The sequence below is a fragment of the Solea solea genome, chromosome 7 (assembly GCF_958295425.1).
Source record: "Solea solea chromosome 7, fSolSol10.1, whole genome shotgun sequence".
NCBI classification, from domain to species: domain Eukaryota; kingdom Metazoa; phylum Chordata; class Actinopteri; order Pleuronectiformes; family Soleidae; genus Solea; species Solea solea.
Window position 1 is genome coordinate 4,586,494 of NC_081140.1, and position 21,524 is coordinate 4,608,017.

General features: G+C 39.5%; 1 protein-coding gene and 1 long non-coding RNA gene across 3 annotated transcripts in view; one reads left to right on the forward strand and one right to left on the reverse strand.

Moving 5' to 3' along the window:
- Nucleotides 1–17,820, reverse strand: part of LOC131462736 (alpha-2-macroglobulin) — a 46,089-nt gene extending 28,269 nt beyond the window's left edge. The window contains exons 1-19 of one of the 2 annotated variants that reach the window (XM_058634227.1): nt 17,718–17,820; nt 17,396–17,563; nt 15,287–15,467; nt 13,736–13,892; nt 11,702–11,754; nt 9,120–9,140; nt 8,432–8,600; nt 8,230–8,314; nt 7,745–7,862; nt 7,527–7,641; nt 7,334–7,443; nt 5,895–6,047; nt 5,543–5,773; nt 5,053–5,116; nt 3,711–3,856; nt 2,751–2,900; nt 2,403–2,576; nt 1,668–1,752; nt 1,273–1,414 (exon numbers count right to left, since the gene is read on the reverse strand). In XM_058634227.1, coding sequence (XP_058490210.1) covers nt 1,273–1,414; nt 1,668–1,752; nt 2,403–2,576; nt 2,751–2,900; nt 3,711–3,856; nt 5,053–5,116; nt 5,543–5,773; nt 5,895–6,047; nt 7,334–7,443; nt 7,527–7,641; nt 7,745–7,862; nt 8,230–8,314; nt 8,432–8,600; nt 9,120–9,140; nt 11,702–11,754; nt 13,736–13,892; nt 15,287–15,467; nt 17,396–17,481 — 2,240 coding nt within the window. In that variant the 5' untranslated portion in view covers nt 17,482–17,563; nt 17,718–17,820. Of the gene's footprint in view, nt 1–1,272; nt 1,415–1,667; nt 1,753–2,402; nt 2,577–2,750; nt 2,901–3,710; nt 3,857–5,052; nt 5,117–5,542; nt 5,774–5,894; nt 6,048–7,333; nt 7,444–7,526; nt 7,642–7,744; nt 7,863–8,229; nt 8,315–8,431; nt 8,601–9,119; nt 9,141–11,701; nt 11,755–13,735; nt 13,893–15,286; nt 15,468–17,395; nt 17,622–17,717 lie in introns of those variants that run through there. The other variant, XM_058634226.1, reaches the window with a different exon arrangement.
- Nucleotides 17,821–20,806: 2,986 nt separating this feature from the next.
- Nucleotides 20,807–21,122, forward strand: LOC131462753 (uncharacterized). Its single transcript, XR_009240914.1, has 2 exons — nt 20,807–20,977; nt 21,026–21,122. It is a non-coding gene; the product is annotated as an uncharacterized LOC131462753 (long non-coding RNA).
- Nucleotides 21,123–21,524: the final 402 nt, after the last annotated feature.

Below are 21,524 nucleotides of genomic sequence, written 5' to 3' on the forward strand. Positions count from 1 at the left end.
ACGTGACCATGAAAACAAGTTAATATATGTAAGTAGACCTCCATAACTAACATATACGTGACCATGAAAACAAGTTAATATACTGTATGTAAGTAGACCTCCATAACTAACATATATGTGACCATGAAAACAAGTTAATATATGTAAGTAGACCTCCATAACTAACATATATGTGACCATGAAAACAAGTTAATATATGTAAGTAGACCTCCATAACTAACATATACGTGACCATGAAAACAAGTTAATATATGTAAGTAGACCTCCATAACTAACATATATGTGACCATGAAAACAAGTTAATATATGTAAGTAGACCTCCATGACTAACATATACGTGACCGTGAAAACAAGTTAATATATGTGAGTAGACCTCCATAACTAACATATACGTGACCATGAAAACAAGTTAATATATGTAAGTAGACCTCCATAACTAACATATACGTGACCATGAAAACAAGTTAATATATGTAAGTAGACCTCTATAACTAACATATATGTGACCATGAAAACAAGTTAATATATGTAAGTAGACCTCCATAACTAACATATATGTGACCATGAAAACAAGTTAATATATGTAAGTAGACCTCCATAACTAACATATACGTGACCATGAAAACAAGTTAATATATGTAAGTAGACCTCCATAACTAACATATATGTGACCATGAAAACAAGTTAATATATGTAAGTAGACCTCCATGACTAACATATACGTGACCGTGAAAACAAGTTAATATATGTGAGTAGACCTCCATAACTAACATATACGTGACCATGAAAACAAGTTAATATATGTAAGTAGACCTCCATAACTAACATATACGTGACCATGAAAACAAGTTAATATATGTAAGTAGACCTCTATAACTAACATATATGTGACCATGAAAACAAGTTAATATATGTAAGTAGACCTCCATAACTAACATATACGTGACCATGAAAACAAGTTAATATATGTAAGTAGACCTCCATAACTAACATATACGTGACCATGAAAACAAGTTAATATATGTAAGTAGACCTCCATAACTAACATATACGTGACCATGAAAACAAGTTAATATATGTAAGTAGACCTCCATAACTAACATATATGTGCAATACAAGCATTCCATGTCACCTTTAAGATTTCTGCTCTCGCTCTGTTTAACTACATTCTAACCATTACATACTCGGCCAGTGGTATAATACATACATCTAGGAATAGAGAAAACACACTCTCTGTCTTTTTTTAACAGGATATAATTTTTTTTTTTTTACCCCACAGAAACTAGATCCCAGATCCAGGTCTCAGGGAAGAAGGTCCTGATAGTTTCCTTCTTCGCTTCTTTATTTTTCACAGGAACCTCTGCATTTTCTGGCATCATGTTGACGGCCATGGGAACGAGCGCGTCATCCTCGTCTAAAAAAAACAAATAGAAGAAGTAATAATGATAATAATTATTACTATACAACTTACCCAACTAAAACCAGTTCCCAGAAAATAAACAAACAGTCTCCTACTTTTTTTTCCTATTGGATGAGTAACACAGTTCTTGGCATTTTGACAAATGGTAATGCTTTTGTGAAAATGTCTGGTAAATAGAGTCGTTATATAATGTTTAATGGTCCATGTCAAATACAAGCGGCATCATGAGACATTGAGTAAATCATACCTAGGAAAGCTTCAACGGAAAATAATTGGAAGCAGTTGTGAGGTTTTTTCACGTCAGAGTTGGTCACGAGTTTGATTCCAACTTTCTAGAAGGGGAGATAGATAGATAGATAGATAGATAGAGAGAGAGAGACACAAGTTGTATTGTTAGTACTCATATACATTCTTTAAAGGTCCAGCATGCAACATATCAGATGGTTTATTGGCAGATAATGAATATAATCCCCACAAGTATGTTTATGCAAACAAACATACTTGCACCAGCAAGTTTCTACAACAGCCCGAACAGACACATCAGCCAGAGCATTCATTTCAATTATTGGAACACAAGTTTACTCTGCGAAGAAGAAGAAGAAGAAGAAGAAGAAGAAGAAAAAAAATCCTTCCTGGTACGCAAAGGTCACTGTAGTTCACGTGACACGCTTTGGAACAGGCGGGTGATTGGAGGAGTTACAATCTGCAGTCTCACCATTAGATGTTGTTAATCATTACACACTGGACCTTTTAAATAAGATCCAAATACCCTGATAGTTAAAGGACAAGATAGATAAAAGAAACCTAAGAATAGAAAGAGAGGGGTAGAAGGACACAGGGAGAACAAAAATTGGATTTAGTTAGAATGAAAGAGATAGAAAGAGATTGGTGATGAAATTATGATGGAGAGAGATATAGAAAAAAGATAAGAGACTAAAGACATTCAACAGAAACATAAAGATCAATCAAAATAATGTCCTACCTCAAAGATGCTGTAAACATCATCCTTCTCATCAGAACGTCCAAAGTACATCGATCGCTGTGCTCGACGAGGAGCGTGCATTATGAGATCAGTCTCCAAGCAGGGATATGGCTCATTGTCTTCAACGTAATGGCTGTATCCTGACATCCTCTTCACAGGCAGCAGACTGTAAACCTGCACACAAACAGTGTGTTAATGATGAGGCCAACAAAATGCTCACACATTTAAGAAGCAGGCCACATGAAATCCATTGCATGAGTTTGAAGCCTCTCATCGAAAGTAACTACAGGAGGATCAACCTCATGTGACTATAAGAGTTGTGCACGCAGTAGGGACTCGCCGACGTACGTATTTGGCAGAGAGCTCCTGCTCTGGCTGCAGCAGGAGAACGCTCTGGTCAATGGCCCTGACGGAACACATGGAGCCCGGCTGAGCCTGGAGACTGAGTGTGGTCTTCTCTGCTGGAAGACTCTGGACAGAAGAGAACTTCAGAGACACCTGCAAAGACAACAAAGTGGAGAGTCACTCGTTATCGCATAATATGCGATAATATACAATTATTAACTGTTATATTATAACAATCACTTACATGAAAAAGTTGTCTACCATGCCAACATACAGTCCTAATGATTTATTAGTAAGTGCCACAAGGGGGAGCCTGCATTTTCCCACAGTTCATCGTTTTCCTCTGTATCGCTACATTCATTTTCCAATAGATTACAAATTCAACACAACACACCTACAAGACATTGTCCTTTAACCTCTAAGAATCTTAATCTTAATGAAATGTTATTAAAACTAGCTACATCATGAAAATCAGGCTGCGCATACATGGCCTGCCTGAATCCTAGATTCTGATTGGTCAGTTACTACATTCTACGTTGTTATTTGTGAATAACAGACCACTGACAGGCTCTGATCATGTGATCATGGGACATCAGTCAATGTCAACTCACCGGCAGCTGCCCTGTGGCAACACCATTACTTTTTATTGGATGGAATTAAAGCTTGAAATTCATGAACCAAAATATGGACCGTTTTTTTTTGTGTGTGGATGAAAATAATTTCAATTCACAATTGTCTTGTAGTATTTGTAAAAAAAAAAAACACTCTTAAACTCACACAAAAATCAATTTACCAAGCAAATAATGCATAATTTGACATAAAGGTGATAATGTCTGTTAGTGCGGAATTCAATTATTAACAGGATTGTAAAATATTCTATACAGAAAGTATGAATGAACAAATATGAAACAATTGTATATTATCTGAAAACATATTGTCACGGAACATGTACATGAAAGCTACCTTGTTATTGAGACACTGCTGAATGGGGAAGTCCTGGCTGTCAGCCACAGCCTCTCCATTGGGCATCATACTGTAAACCACCACCTGAGCAAATGGAGCCAGGTTTTTCACCTGCTGTAGAGTTATGGACACTTGGCCTTTGTTGACTAAAGCAGAAAACAAAGACAAACAAATGACTATTTCAATAGCGTCCTCACACTGGGATATAGACCCTTTCGAGAGCCACGTCACAGAAATGTGCGCGCGGCATTTGGGGTCAGAAAACACACTCGTACCATTAACTTGTACAACAGTCCAACACATAAGATGCCAACTTGTAACGTAGTTGGTTGTGAAAATAGAACCAGCAATGGTGTCAAGTTCTTCAGAATCTCTACAGGGTCAGACATGGTCTGTGGCTCCAAGCGTTAAAAAGAGAAGACTATGGTGATGCTACTGCAGTCAAAGAGGCTCACGTTTGTAGCGCTCACTTCATTTCACGTAAATTATCGTTTATCAGCTCTTTCTGTTAGATTAAGATGAAAAGCCTGGATTTGACAGAAATGTGTGTATCAATGCACATATGTATATGAAACCTATGCTGCATAAAGTTATGTTGTGGTCTTAGCTTGTGGGCATAGCTAGCTTGTAGTTAGCTGCCAGCCGACTAGCGTGCTGACAAGTAAACATGGTGTGCTAAAAACGCTCCTTGTAAGACTTGTATGAGCATAGACTTTCTCGTGTGTACGGGCTAGCTTTATCTATAAGGTAGAAGTGAATAGCTAGCCACTTGCTAATACCATCTACCCAATCTTTTATGGAAGCTGGGTCAGGCAGACTATTGCCGACAGCTAGTACTAATTTATTTAGGTATTGTTCTCGGTTCTTAATCGACGACGAAAGAACATATTCAGAATTATTCAGTGGAGGACCGTGGACATACATGCTATTCGCTGACCTGTTATGATGTTTTCTGACCCCAAACTGTCCGCGCACTCTCGTTAGGCTTGGAATGTTTGTATACAATGAAAGGGTCTATACTGTAATAACTGTTAGTAAGATACTGATGTGTGTCGTCTTTGTTGGCATAAAGCTCGGGTCAGTCAGTCATTTTTGGCTGTGAACGTTCGCGGTCATGTGCTGAGGAAGCATGAGCAGTGTGTGCACACGTGAGCAGGTCAGTCGCTTAGTGCTGCGATTCTTCGCCCTGGGGTTGTGACTGGATCATTTCTCACCAGATTGTTGTGGAGAAAAAAAAATACAACAACTTCCAAAATAAAATAAAATACACTTAAGATTAAGAGCTACTGAACATCTCGATGCTAAAGCAACGTGACAATCTTAGTTAAAGTTACATTTTTACCTGTTCCCACTTTAACAGCCAATGCAAGATGGCCGTGCTGCACGATTTCACCTTTGGACATCACCTACAAACAAAGTACACACAGAAACACAGATGTAGTAAGTGAGTGTGTGAGTGTGTACACTTAGTGTGGAAAAATGACATTTCCAGACTTAATGGATTGATTCATTACTTCATTACTAAATAAATCAACTATTTTATAACTATGAAGCTTTTAATAATTAAAACAAATGTTTGATTTTTCAGCTTCTTAATTAAATGTGAATATTTCCATTTGACAGAGAAAGTTTGTTTGTGAACAAAACAAGACATGTGAGAACATCATCATTTACACTTTTCAACATTTTATGTTGCAAACAAATAAACGATTAATTGAGAAAATAAACGTTAGTTGCAGGTCTACTGTGAGTGGACTTCATTTAATGTGATTTCTGTGAAAAAAGTACAAAGAGACAGAGTTTAAAATAGTCGGTCGTTACATGACACGTACCAGGTAAAACAAGTCAAGGACTTCCTGTCCCGTCTTAAGCTCCGCCCCCTGGATGATGTACTGAACATGCACGGTTGCATCTTGGACACAGGCGATCTTCTCGCTGAGCTGCATGAGCTTCAAAAAACTGCTGCTCTTGGAGTAAAATACGGGGACGTTGAGTGAATCCCTCCTGTACTGCGGTGCGATAACGTCGGGATCATACGTCTCTTCCTCCACATGAAACTTCACCTGTTGACATCAGAGTCAAATCCACATTTCTTTTTCAAACTGGTGAACAATTAAACTGGACTGATTTGACTGTGCTACAATAAACAGAAGCACAGAAAAAGCACAAAAGACGATCACCAACCGATAGATACACATTGTCAGTCCAGAGGGACGTGTCCAGCGAAAACGCAGCCATGCCTCTCTTGTCTGTGGTGAGGTTGACTTGTAACTTAGGTGTCGATAGCTCCACCACCTCATTGGCAACTGGTTTATTGTCTGGACCGATAACTTTGACCTGCACAAGAGTCAAAAAGTATTAGCAACCGAATCTGTTCAAGATCTATCAAGACAAAAAACACAGTATATCACTTTACAACAGAATTAAACAGCAAATCCCGGACAAGCTCAGGTTTAAACTAGAGTTGCAACTAACGATTATTTTCATAAACAATTAATCTGTCGATTATTTTCTCGATTAAAACCTTAAAAAATGTTGCTTCACTTTTAATGATTTCTTTGTTATCCAGAGCAAAGAAATGAAGAAAACGCTCACATTTAAGAAGCTTAAAACAATCGGAAATCTTGTTTTAATCATGAAAAAAGCTTCAGACCGATTAATCGATTATCAAAATAGTTGTCGATTAATTTAGTAATCGATTAATAATCGATTCAGCTATTAATTGTTTCAGCTCTAGTTTAAACCTCCAGCTCTTCAGAAATCATTTCTCGTTTTCCATTACTATAGTAACTCCTCCTCCACAAACCTGCCATGACACAAACACACAAACTGGCAAAGCAGTTGTTTTCGGTGGAACTGAATCGTTAGAATCGGTTCATTAAAAAGATTTGTTCACAGAATCGTTCAGTGCTTCAGTCACTGAACTGAAATACGGCTGAACGGGTTGTGATTCAGCTCACGATCACCAGCTCTCAGCAGTGCTGTCGCTCAATACACCAGACTCCTCTGGTAAATATTGAGATTTAATGCTAAAGGATTTTTTTTTACCTCTAAAAATTTGAACATGTCCAGATTTGTTCAGATATGAATTTTAGATATTCAGATACATTTTTTATTATTATTCCTGGGCTAAATAAGTAAATAATTTCAGTGCAGCTGCAGCAATTTGAGTCATCTCAGCACCTTCCAGGATTTGGTTGCCTAGTAACAACGGATGCGACTTTGTTAAAAACACCTCTGGCTTCTTTCATGCATTTTTTTTTCTTCAAAGCTGCAGGTGTTCAAAATGTAAAGGGTTCATCATCTGGTGAGCAGGAAAGCGACTTTTATAGTGATCGCAACAGGATTCAACAGGAGAGTATTGGGTTATTCTTGTAACCACATGTAGAGCAGCATGGAAACGTTCAGATTACCATCCTGAAGTGACTCAGGTCTGATTTTTCAGATTATTTTTTTTTTTTAAAGCTGTGTGGACACAGACAATATGCATGTCACGTTCAGATGACACTTGCCAAATATGATCTGTAATGAATCCAATTTGAACAATGTGTCTGATAATCTGAACATAGCCATGGAAACATGTATCCACGTGAGGTGCTGTGAGAGAAGGATTTTTATGTTACCTTTCCCTCAAATGGGATGCCAGGTTTGTAAGCTGCAGCTACGTCCTCAAAGGTAGCAATTCTGATGTGAGTGCTGAAAGTGGTCTGCCCACGGCCTTTAAGAAAGACCCCTGGATGGTAACAAAGAGGATCATAAGGGATTACTCCCGATCACCAAATGTACCCGACAGTACTCAGCAGCCACTTCACTTACCTGTGCCATACTCCTCTATTTCAGCAGTCACCTCAAAAATGTGTTTGTACATAGTTTTAGTGAGGGCAAATTCTTCCAAGTTTACAATTTGTGTAGCACAACCATCTTTTTCCGTCTGGAACACAAAGAAAGAAAAAAAGAAGTGAATTTTCACATTAAAAGCTAAAATAATTGGTGTGATTTCAGAAAGTACTTGGCGTTTCATCTAGAATACTCACAGTTAGCTCATAAGCCTTACAGATATTCTTCCTACCAGTTGAAAGCCAGTAATACTGGATAGCGTTTCTACACAGCTCTGCCTTGACTGACCCAACAACTGGTTTCCCATAGGTGTATCTGCAGGAAACACAACACAGAGATCCTGATCTTAGACTCAATCACTGAGGAAACAACACTTTGTACACTTGAGTTTATCCATTTTAGGTGAATTATGTTTGCAAGAGTAGTAATGGTTCCCACGGGTCCTTGAAACATGTCTACATGCCCTTGAAGGTTTTTGAAAATTGCCCTACATAGACTTTGTAAGTGCTTGAATGTTGTGCAAAAAAGACAGTTAAGTTGATATTTAGGTTAATGTGTCCCTTGTTTGTTATGACCACCTAGTTTTTAATGTGTCTAATAAGTTCTTCCTCAGCAGGAAATGATGTCAGAATCTGTCCTTTACTTTTTACTCTATGCTGCTTAGAGTCAGACACACACTCACTTTCCACAGATCTTGATTGTTGCCTCTCGGTCCAGGATGCTTATAACAGTGGGCAAGTGAATCTGTACGTCAAACTTCGGCAGAACTAAAGCAAAGGAAACAAGATTCATTTTTAAAAAAACATATTTAAGCAAAACAATGTACACACGTCAGACTCATTATTTTGGACAGTGTATTTTCTTAGGATGTAACTTGAAAAGACCGTATTCTTTGATGTCGAAGCTGTGGGATATCTCCTCTCCTTTGTCTGTGATGGCTGTGATCTTGTATTTTCCCTGCGCCGCTTCAGGAATCATGGGGTAGGAAAGATCGAGGATGCCGTGGAACATGGGCTTATCCAACCACTGGGCAATTCGATTTGACTTGGGATCCTACAAACAGTTCAAATGCACAGACCATTCTGCACTGAGTTAGGTGTGAGGCTTGTTTTGTAAGAAATATTACAGTCATTGATAAAACTGGTTAAATCCACAAACGTCTTCTAGCCAATTTATCTCAGCACTTCTTGGCTGGTTGTTATTATTTATCTCTTAATTTGTTTTTAACTGGATTTCCTTATATTTCTATCCAGGGCATCTTGTATGCATATTCAAAATATGCATTTATCAAATTGATTGAAACAGAATTAATGCCCATTTTGTTTCTTGTCACAAGGAGATTTAACATACTATGAAAATGAGCCTTAAAAAGAAAAAAAAAAGGGTCTGAAGTCAAATAATACAAATTCAGAATTGCAGTTGTGTACTGGAGAAATGATTTCAATACGTTTTAGACACAATGAGAACACATTTCATTCAATCACAGTCATATTTTGTATTAAACATAGGCAAGAAAGCACAGAAATATAAAAGAGAACACAAGCAGATTGTCAGTCAAAATATTGTTCTTACCTGAATCTCCACCATTTTGTACTGAAATAAAAGAAAGAAAACATGTATGTAAATGCAGCTTAACACAAAACAACTAAATGAGAGTCAGGCTCCCTGTAAATGCCAAATTATCTCCAGTCTTTGAAGAGTTTGGTGCTTCTAACACGTAGTATTATTATAGTGGAATGGATAAGAAAACAGGAAAAGAAGGTTTATGCTATAAATGGACAACTGTCCTTTTCCCAGTATTCACTTAAGTACTTGAGGGGAATTGATTTATTGAATCAAGTGTTTCTACTTCCGCTGCACTAGGTGGCGATAACTGATCTTTCCGCTTGTTAATATTAGGCGTTTTTTGATTTACCGGTTACATGGAGAGCATCATTCTGTCCCTTTCTAGCATCCATGAATGTTGAAATGTTGTCGTCGTCGTCTTCTTCTTCTGTGTAACGGCTTCTTCATTTACGTCTGAGCAACTAACAATTATTTTCATAATCGATTCATCTGTCAATTATTTTCTCGATTAATCGTTTGGTCCATAAAATGTCAGAAAACCTTAAAAAATGTTGATCGAATGATGATGTTCTCAAATGTCTTATTTTGTCCACAAACCAAACGATTGATGGATGGATAATTTGACTTTCAGCAACATTTACTGTGTTTGTCCAACTTCGATACATGTTTACATGTATTTTAAAAGTCAGGTTTTAGTCAGACCGACGTGGATTTAGCCAGACTTTAATATAGTCAGTGGCTTCTTTTTAGCGTACATTGTACTTTGCTGCCGTTAGCATTCCCCTCACTCTTCCCAAGGTCACATCCTGAACATGTTGGGTGTGAGGAAGCATTAATTTACAGACTAACAGGAGAGCTTCCCTAACCCTGCATTCTGTCATGCATTGAGGTCCGGACTTTCTCTGAGATTCTGCAGAGGGTTTGTTTAAACACACATGTTGACTGTGGTCACTCTTGACATTCACTTCTGTGGCCAGATTGTCTTTGAATTAATGTGACTTCAGAGGAGAATGTCTAGATAATCCACAGTGAGTGTCCTGCCTACTGCATGTTCAAGACAATGTCTGAAAACTGCTTAGGATTTTCTGTAAGACAGATTTCATGACAGGATCTCACCGGCAGCAGCTTTAAAGGGTAATTAAACCCCTTTTCTGAAGTAAACTCCGCCCAATGCACGATTTTGAAAAATGCCAAGAAGTAGGCTGGGAAGGCTGAAGTCAATCTATGGTATGGACTCCTCTTTGCTTTTTGAAGCAGCGGAAAAAGTCTTTGTCAAGTGGTTAACTGATGACAGCAGTTTCATCGCCGCTGTCACGTTAGTTGTGCTTGGAGCCGCCAAGTACCTTGTGGGTGGAGCAGAGACGCATCACATCAGGTGCTATCCGATTACAATCCGATCACAGAAAACGCCTTTTAATCCCAGGTGTAAAGTCAGTTGGAAGTCAGGAGGGCAGTTGCAAAATTCAAATGGAGTAGGTGGTGCTTGACCAGAGAGGCAGTAAGTACGCTGATTTACTAAGGTTTGCACCAGGGTCAGCAAAAACATTACGAGATACACCTGAAAACATGTGTATGTGTAGCTGTGCTTTAATATTTACTAGAAAATGATACATAGGACATGTAGAATGTATTCATTAGATAATATTGTGGCCATAAAAACCAATTATTAAAATAAAGGGTTCAAAGAAGCAGATGTATATATAATGTGTGATACAGAGTGTAAAACACTTTGATGAATTAGAGCAGGGTGTCAAATGTACGGCCCGCGGGCCCGTCAGAGGTTCCATTCCGGCCCACAGGATGAATTTGTTAAAATTTCACAACGTGAAATACTATATTTTTCACTTCCAGATACCTGTCATACAGATACCTGACACTCACACTTAATTGATTATAAAAATAGTTGACGATTCATTTAGAAATCGATTAATAATCGAGTAATTGTTTCAGCCCTGGTGTAAACGGTAAATTTAGGCATAATATTGTTGAAATTGTACTTATTTTTCTCAAAAAAATGTCACGTTTTGTAAAAAAGACACTTCATTAAATGTAAAACAATTGTTATTCATAGGTTATTATGCTATTATTTTGCTAGTCTGGCCCACTTGAGATGAAATGGTGTTGTATGTGTATGTGACACCTCTGGATTAGAGCCTTTTCATTGAGACCATTTAGCGTCAGCTTTATACCTGATAGGATTTACCACGAGTGTGCTACCTTCATCACGCCACGTTTGAATGTGTTTCATGGTCACTGCACGCAGTCGTGTTTCCAGCCACTCACTGCAAATGGAAAAGGCCTCGAGCTCATATTGATTCAGATGTTTGGGTCAAATGCGGTGTGCTCCAAATGAACTCTGACAGCATGTTTATCACACTGCTCCACACAGCGCCTCACACCCACGCTGTCTTCAAAATCAACAAACAGCCCTCAATTCACCTCCCACTATCCTGAACTAAAATAGACCTCAATCTTCACATTCACCAACTGCTTAGTGGAAAACACACCACATTACAAAGTTCACACCTGGAAGTGGTCGCACACACACCGTCACATGATTTTATGAAATGATCATCAATAACACTCACCACTCGATCTACGGGGATGAAACTGGTATCCATGGAAACAATGCGGAACTGGACTGAAGAGAAAAGGGGAGAGGAAATCTCAATGAATTTCATTTTTACTATCATTTTAAAATAGAAAAACATAATACAACAGGCCAGGATGCTACAAAAGAAACCTCATGAACCACATCTCTCAGACTTCAATGAAATATACTGTATAATATGTTTCATATCGCACATTGCATTGCATGTTAAAAACCACATCCTTGTACTTTTTCTCTCTTTTTTTTTTTAATCCTAATTTAACCTGGAAGAGCAAAATCTCTTTGTTCGGTTAAATTACACAACACTGAATAGAAAAAGCAACAATCCAACACGGAAGGACACAAAAACAATTGAATATAGACAGCTGAAATGTTTTGCAATGCCCTTTAACCTCAATGTAACATTACGTGTTGTCTTTCAAACAGCAGTTTACCTGTGGCTCCTCCAGGTAACACACAAACCTATCAAAACCAGTGGGAATTGATTATCGTCATTATAAATATCATATATATTATATATAATATTATAACTAAAGACTTTTAAAAGTTGAATAAACCAGTTAACTGTGGATTTTAACTTCTTTATGGACAAAAAAACCCAACAAAAAAGAACGTTCAAAGCTGTAATATGTAACATTGACATAATATCAACATTTAACATCTTCAAAATAATTGCAATAATTCTATATCCCAGCATTACTCGCTAAGTGTTCAGCAGTTCTGAGGTCAGTTTTGAATCATAAATGGGAATTTAATTTTATGTTTGAAGGGGTTTTTTCTCATCAGTAGGAGTCACTACTGATCCTCATGGTTCCCTCAAACGGATTTTAAGCTGCCTCATTTTAGGGGCGGCGAGTTTACAGGTCCACTGTGTCACTTTTAGGATGTTTTTTGGCAGAAGTTGAATACCCACAATGTATATTATTTATGTGGATTATCACTGCCAGCCAGAGTGGGCATTTTGAGTTTTAAAGCGGAAGCTCACCACATAAACAAAGAAGATCGTTATTATTTCTGGTGTCTAAAGGCCACCGTAGTTTCCCCGACATGCTTGAGAAAGGGAAACGGGAGCAGAGGAATGTTACAATCTGCTATTCTAAAACACTGGCCCTTTAAAAGGATGTGAGTTGAAGAACAATCGAATGACTGATGCTGTAGAGTTGAATTATGGGATGCTGGGAGATGCCAATCCTTGTGATAGTTGCTATGCAGATACAGTAAGTGACATCATATATCGTAATGAATCCGAACATTAAACCAAACACAGGGGGGAAAAGCCCCACACAAAATATGCATTGTATTTTTATTTAGTTTTTTAAGGAAAATATGGATGGGAAATAACCTCATGAAGAACTCTTGAGGAACAGCTTATCTGTGGACTGAATACACACATAACTCCCAAAGTTGACAAGTAATAGCTCAGCATTATGCAGATTTTAGACCAAAGTAGACCAAAATTGTGCAAGTGCAGCTGAATTGCTAAACAGTGTAGGGAGAATAACAAATTCCACCACACTGCATATTCTGAGGAATTTTAACATCTTCCTAGTAGACAGTGGACATGATTAAAGCTGCAGTCCAAATCAATGGCCCATATATGATGCCTATTTTTAACCAATGTTTGGTCTGACAAAATAAACCAGTTAATTAATAACAAATGATGCACAAAATTGCTCAACTAAAATAAACAAGACATATGGTCCAACTCTCAAATCTACACTGTCTGCACTGCAAAATGTTTAAACCAAATATTAAATACATAGATGTCATTGATTAAAAAAAACTAAACTTTGTAAAATAGCAATGGATGGTTGAAAGATTTAAGGTTTAAGTGCAATTGGTCAATTAATGCCCTAAAAATGAACCAATTGTTTGACTGAATAAAAAAAGTTGTTTTATATTGATGGTTGTCAGGACATGAAGAGGATTTTAGCAAATAAGATAAAAAAAAATGTTTCAGAAACCAATCATGGACCATAACTTTAATGATTCATCAACATGAGACACCTACCAGTCTGTCCAGGTTTGTAGATGGGTTTATCAGTCTGGACAATGTGAAGAAAAGCAGGAGGCTCGATGAGAATTTTGGTCTTCTTGTCCACTGAAGCACTCTCCCCCTCTACAGTGACAGCGATGCTTGCCACGGTGTTGCTGCTCACGACGGGGACCTGTTGTACAAGACGACACATCGCTCAGACAGGGGCCATGGGCTATTAGATATGTTCAGGCTAACAAGATGGAAGAATACAGGAATTATCTAATGCAGAAAGACGACTTTTTCCCAGCTTACGTTCCCTCATTTTCCTTATCTGGAGTTTTTCTGGTGCAAAAATTCTGCTGACCTTAGAAATAATTGCTTGTAAGTAATTCCATCCAAGTTAAATTGAGCAATAGCAAACCTCGCCCACTATGTGAAGTTGATTATGAAAGACCGTTGCACTTGCATGGCATATGTTTTCACTTCCTAATGGGGCTGCCATTATATAACAGGGGCTGAACGGCTTCCAAAATTTGTCAGGGGTCGATTTTGAGTGTGTGTGTGTGTGTGCGATGGGAGAATGAGAGTTGTTGGTCAGAGGAATGCAGGTACACAGCTAGCCTCTGTCAGAAAGCAGCCTTTGTTGTAGATATCTGCCTTTGCAGATAAACAAATTCCAGACCAGTCTTGTGACGAGGCCAAAGTGGTGGAACAAAGTGAAACTGTTAAAAGCCGAGTGGGGTTGGCCAATTGTTTCGCATCAATATGCTGAAAGGCCCGTAAGTTGCATAACAGTGACCAGCAATGTAACAGAAACCAGAGCCATAATTTACAGAGAACCATTGGCGTTGACAGCCCCAGTCATGGCGCCAGCAGGATAATTGGGTACATAATGACCACAGGTTTTGTGTTTAATGGAGGGGTAGTGGGACGAGGAGAGGGGAGTACTCCGTGCCTGGAAACCTCATAGACACATTAAACTACTACAAACATTAATAATCTTGTTCTGCTCTGTTCCACTTTGTTGCCACTTGAAACCTTTAACATATGTGAACTGAATTACACAGTAGGGTTGTGCCATGTTTAAAAAGCAACGTTTTTCTCTATGGACTTTGGTGAAAGGGTGTGGAAAAAAATGTGGCACAAACATTAATGGTGAGATTAATTGGTGAATATACTGTAACACTTTTGCAGAAGTAGTGGAGGCCAAAGACGATAAGGAATGGGAAGGATTGTTCATTCTATGTTGCAGGGTGATAAACTTAACTTAACTTTATGGGGCAGCTGCGAGATGCATTCAAGGATCCCCGTAACACTCTTCACTGTGAAACACACATTACTCTTGTACCATAATGCTGCTGGCACTAATGCTACTAATTATGCATTAGCTCTGTGGGAAAGCATGGAAATGCACATTTGTTTGCACCATTACATGCCACTGCCTGCAATCCTTGATAGAACATTCTACAGTTTGTGTAAAAAAAAAATACTAACAATTATACTGTCATGAATACCATTATCACACATTTTCCTGGAATCATGTGATATTATTTTAAAACAATGTGTGCAAGTGTTGAGTCAGACCTGGAAGTTCAAGCAGCGGTAAAAGTCCTGTGTGACACTCTCTTCCAGGATGATGGTGCGTTCAGAGTTCATGTCGAAGGACACAGTCAGTTTGACAGGCTCTGAGGGTCCATGAATCTGGGCACACAGGGTCTCCTGTTTTCCTGCTGTGACACGGGAGCTCACGGTCACTGCATAGATTCTGCACGGAGATAAACGGCGAGGTTAGATGGAGAACACGTTTGCGGCATTGACCAGTTCATCAGCCACATGGAGTTTATTTTCCTTCAGGAAGTGGTGGGAACCAAAATTGAGCAAACCCTAACCAAACATTTAGATTTAACATTAAATAAGATGCTAGAAATAGAACTCCACATGTTGCTCAATGTCTGTTAAATGTGTAGGCGACTGTGCTAACATGTTTGCAACATCCACTTGAAAAGAGCAAACATTTGTTTGCAGTAACTGTAAAATCAATACCCAGGTCCACTCCATATTGACTTCATAATGATCTATGAACAATTTCTTAAACATTTACGAAAATGTTAAAACTATACAACAAAATGCATGCATGTGCTCTCTTCATCATATCCACTGTGATTTAAATTTAACCCTATCCTCCCAACAAATATAAAGACAATTGGTTCAGTAGTTTCCACAATCTTGCCCACAAACAGTGACGAAAACAGGCCTCAGTGAAGGTTAATAGGCAAGAAGTCACAGAAGTTGTGATTTAGTGCAACATTTATGCAGGTAAGTGAATGTGGCAACAGTGCTTTTGCTTAACATTAAGTACTGTTGAAACTGAAAAAGACAAATTGCTATCTGGCTGGTTGGTGGACTCACAGGGACCTGCTGCTGCCAAACACAGAGGAGCTGATAATTAATCAGTGAGAGACTTTGCCTGCTACCCAAACACACACACACACACACACACAAACTTGTTTTATATCTTAGGGAGGACACATCATTGACATAATGCAAACCCTTAACCATCACTGTTACACAAATGTTGATTATCAGCTGAGATGACCAATGATGAAGTCTGTGATGATGTAAGCCAAAAGACTTTAATGACAATTGCTCAGAGCTCCAGGAGAACATACACGATGCCAAACATGAACCAAGTTTACACAGAGGCCTTATCACAAGAAAATGGGATTTTTGAGCTACAGCTGGTCTATAATTAGCTCTTAGGTTTGTATGTGGCAATGTATAAGTTGTTAATCTAAAGAGGGCAAAATAATAGCGTTTTCCCTTACAATCATAACTGAAACACAATTCTAACACCAGGTCTTAACCCTGAAAAAGCACTTTAAAAGTTGTGGGGCCTGGACAAAATGTCCCCACAAGTCAAAAGGTCCTAGAAAGATTGGTTTGTATGCTTTTTTGGGACCTCACAAAGATATAAACAATAATATACACACACACACATAAACTGCCTAGCCCCTTACCCTAACCATTACAAGTACTTATCCCTTAACCTAAACCCAAATATAACCCTAAAACCAGGTCCTGAAAAAGCCCTATGAAAGTAGTGAGGACCAAACAAAAATGTCCAAATAGTTTATAGTTTATAAATGGTTTGGTCCTCACAAAGAAGCATTGATTTCCACTCACTTGGACAGCCAACCCCAACCTGGGCCTCAGAAATGAGGTCATGCGTCCTGTGACCCATGACGACTATTTGGGGTCAGCGTTTCTAAAAGGTCACGAAGATGTTGTAAAACCAAGTTTCAACCATCAAACAGAGCTCTCAAGTTTAATGACTGGTCAAAATATCCTCACATTATTGACTTTGACAACACATTTGTCCTCAAAACCACAGAAACACACATACAGAGACAGAGGGACGGGAGACAGTCCTCATGATTGCGTAATGTTGTCCTAACACAGACTGCTGGACCTTTCCTTGCTCACCACGGACACCGTTTCTGGCTACACCACACACACACACACACACACACGCAAGAAAAGCTGTTTGTGTCACTTTCATCACGTGCAGCTCACTCTCGCTGAGCAAACACACCGGCGCGTGCACGTGCTTGCGTGTGTCGTGACGCACCAAACTTTGGAGCAGAGAGGAAAACCGCCACGCCACAGTGTCGCGGTAACATGCGTGTCACTTACGTGTCGTTGTGGTGAAGCGACGTCGCGGTGTGCAGCAGCACCGACGCGAGGATGACGACAGCGCACAGCTGGAGGACAGGTGTCATGTCTGCGAGGAGCAGGACCAACGCGAGTCTGCACTGGAGGAGAGGGACGACGGACGCGCTTCCTGCCTGCTAAGTCACCCCACTGTGGGCCAGAGGGACAGAGGAGAGAGTGATGTGCACTGCACAAAGTTGTCCAAAGTGAGGAGGCGGTGGTTTGCTGTTTATAACCTCCAAACCACCTCCACACCCCCATCTGAGTCACTCCCCCATGTTGTTTGGACAGCCTCTTTACTTACCTTGCCTATTCCCAGAAGAGTTTCACTCCCCAAAAATGAAAGAACACAGACCTGCTGCTGCTGCTGCTGCTGCCAGCACTCTCACCCTCAGACTCCACTGAACTGGAGAGGGTCCAAGCAGAGTATGTGTGTGTGTGTGGGGGGGGGGAGAAGGAGGCATCGTGTGATACAGTTGAGCAACAGGAGTCACATGTGTGCAGCAGCAGCAGCTCCTGAACTGACAAGTCACTTATGTTCACCTATGACAATTTTTGGACATGAAAGCAGAACTATGCAGGATTGTGACCCTAATTAAAACAGCTTTGGAGTCATTGTGATGGTTAAATGTCTTGTTGCAGGGAGATTGGGGGCCGTCGCCGGTACCACTACCACTACCGGTACCACAAAACCAGACTTGCAGGATCAGGGCCACCGACCAGGAGTCTTCAGAATTAGGAGGTTTCACAAGAAACAGAAATTCCTTCATGGCACTACACACACCCTAGTCTTTAACTTTGGACAAGAAAAACGCTGTCAGAGGGAGCGAGGAAGAGGAAATGACTCTCTGACCGGGCGAGGGGCCAACGTCGGATCAGCATTTTTCAAATGGCCAGAATTGAAAGCAAAGAAGCGTGCAAAACTGGTGCAGACTTGCAAAGTTCTGCTTTAAACACAAGTTATCACCTTTTTTAGAAGTTAAAAAATAAAAATCAGAAGTTGGCTTCTCTATCCCCAGAAAAACCTGAAGCCAGCACTATTACGATAAACATGTAATGATACTGTGGCTGCAGAAGGTTTGAATATGGAGCTAGAGTTGACCTTTCAGAACGCTCTGCAGACTCACCTGAGGAGTGCGGAATGCCTCTGCCCACCTCCTTGGCTGAAAATGCCAAGAAGCACCCTCGAAAAGATTCCTCTCAATCTTCCTAGGCCTTGTTTAGACTGCAGCCCAAATCAGCAACAGAAACAGAGGAGACCTTTCGTGCTGCCATCACCGCTGGAATGGCAGACCAGCGGTGCCAGGTGGAATCGTGTGGTGGGGTCTGTTGTTGTCTTCCATGGTTTTATCCTGTTTTTTAAACTATCGTCTTCCACTGTGTCAATCTGAGTGATGCAGATGACACCTAGATATAGATATAATCTGGATATGCTTAAAAATCTGATTTGGGCTGCGGTCTAAACAAGGCCCTAGTCCTGACTTTTGCAGGCAGTCTCTCCCTCTCTCTCTCATGTCTACCACACAGCAGCTTGTTTTTGGGGTTTAGACCATAACCACTGAGAAATTATAACAGTATCTTTGATTTACTGCACTCATCATTGGCAGATAAAAGAGAGAGAAGGGGAGGATGGCAACGCTATCAGTGGTTTGGCAACAGAAGGTACACATTGGACCTTTAAGACAAATTGGGAAATAGCACAGATGAGGATCACGTCAACAGAATTTATCATAAACATCAAGTTCATCCATCATGGTCTAAAATAACTTGAAATTGCTAAATAAATCCTCTGGAGGTTTATGTTTTCTTGACAAGATTAACAAGTTTAAATAGCAAATTATCATAAGTTAAACAACTCAGACGTCTGGGGTGAATTAATATGTATTTTCAAGTTGAGTTTACATGTTTCTGCTTGCACTAAAAGGTCCATGTAAGTCAAGACATGTTCCAGACATGTGTACTCCAGCCACAATGCTGCCTCAGACTGGCACGTACCACATGCATTCTGCACCTGTGTGAGAGGCACTTCCTTTTCTTACCAGCAGGTGGCAGCATTCTGACTAGTGACTTTACACCAGACTCCTGTAGTTGTTGGAGATTAACCCACATTTTTAGGATTTTTAAGTAGTTTTAAGTGATCCACAGTTCGGCGCTGTTCGCCTTGATTTGTGTGTGGGACGTTTCTTTCTGTGATGGCCAGTCAGTGGCCAGCAGTCTGACCAATCATCGCATAGTACCTACTCGGCACGCTTTTGGAACCTCCCTGAGCAGGTACTAAAAATAGAGCCGGTGGAAATACGCCATTAAACTCTCTTGTTCCTCAGTCTTGCACAGATAGTTGGACTCATGATAGTGCAGTGACTTTTAAACTCTATTGTGTAACATCCATTCATTTTCTACCACTTTATCCAGCACACGAGGGTCGCAGGTCACCGGAGCCAAACTCAGCTGACACAGGGCGAAACGCGTGGACATGTATTGCGCAACATTCTGCCTCAAAATATTTCACGAAAACAAAATATGGATGGATGTAAAAATACTACTGTCTTTTCTAATGTCTTGAAAAGAGTAATGTCATATGTTTCTGTCTGTTGTCCAGCCTCTGTTTTGGTAGCCGGTGTGACAGTGGCATTTGAGCACCATTGCAAACACGAGTCACTGTATATAAATACGTTCTTCGTCTTCTTCTTCCTTTTTTTTCCAATAAACCAAGTTCCCAATCACATTTTCAAATTGGGTTGTTTATTATGTTTACGAGACAACCACATTTAAACACTTACCCATCATATCCACAATGTTAACTCCTATGTCCTTTGAAAGCTCCAAGTTAAGGGTGTCATACATGTGGCTTGTATGTTCAGATTAGGCAGAGATTCTGGGGGTAAGGCTTCAGACCAGGAGACAGAGCTAAGACCTGATAAGACCAGGCCTGATATTGGTCTGGCCAGAGCCGGCCCTGGGCATAGGCAGTATAGGCAAATGCTAGGGGCGCCGTCATCCGCAGGGGGCGCCGAAAACGGAGGAAAATAAAAAAATAAAAAATAAAAAATTTATTATAAATACTACTTTTTTTTAAATTATAAATACTACAACTGTTCAGGTGTTATTTTACAGGTGTCTTTCCTGCTTGTATGTCAGTTAAAATGCTTTTAGTTGTCTATCCCCTTTGTAATAGGGTGGTTGTAAGCCTTTGGTTTTATGTGTCACAGTTTATGTTTGTTAAAGTTTACATCAGTGTTAAAGTGCAGTTAAAGTGTATTACTGTTAATATTTCATACCTTAGCTTTCCCATATCATTCATAGGCTATATATACATATATATTCATTTCACTGCACTTTACTGGTTTTTGCACTCTGGTTAGACTGAATTGCATTGTAATGACAATAAAGTTGAATGAATCTCATCACATTTTCATTATTAGTCTATATTAGTCTCATGTATAGCACACCAAGCATCTGTTTTTTTTATTAAAATGTAACATGCAGTCGTCACATATACTTCTCTTCTCTCTTCAGATGCACTTTTAAAATATTTCAGTACCACCCCCAGTGACACAGCATCAGGTGCTGCTGTCCCGTCTACCTCTGCACAGCCCAGTGACACAGCATCAGGTGCTCCTGTCCTTTTTAATTTTATCACTTGTTTCTTTCTTTAGTTTTTATTTGGTGTGATATTTTTTACTCAAAGAAATAAAATCTTGAATACACACATGCAGTTTCTGTGTGATTGTATGAAAGTTACATTACATTACATTACACACAAGTTGATTGTGAAATTGACTGCTGCGATGCAAGGGGGCGCCAGCTAAAATCTTGCCTAGGGCACCAAATTACTCAGGGCCGGCACTGGGTCTGGCATTTCCATTCTATGAGCTTTCTGCATCAGTGTTAAAACAATAACTAGGTGCACCACTCTCTCTTCACAGGTATATTAATCAATCGTTCAAAGATTCAAACAATATGGTGTGAAGGTCATGTCAAGGTTGTGACCAAACGAAAGCCCTGTGGTAATTATTTCATTTGAGAGCACGTCATGACTGATGTTACCTCCAGCTGTGTTCTGAGTTCTGAATGATCTGAAAAATCCTCCACTGCTGGTTTCTCTGTGCCC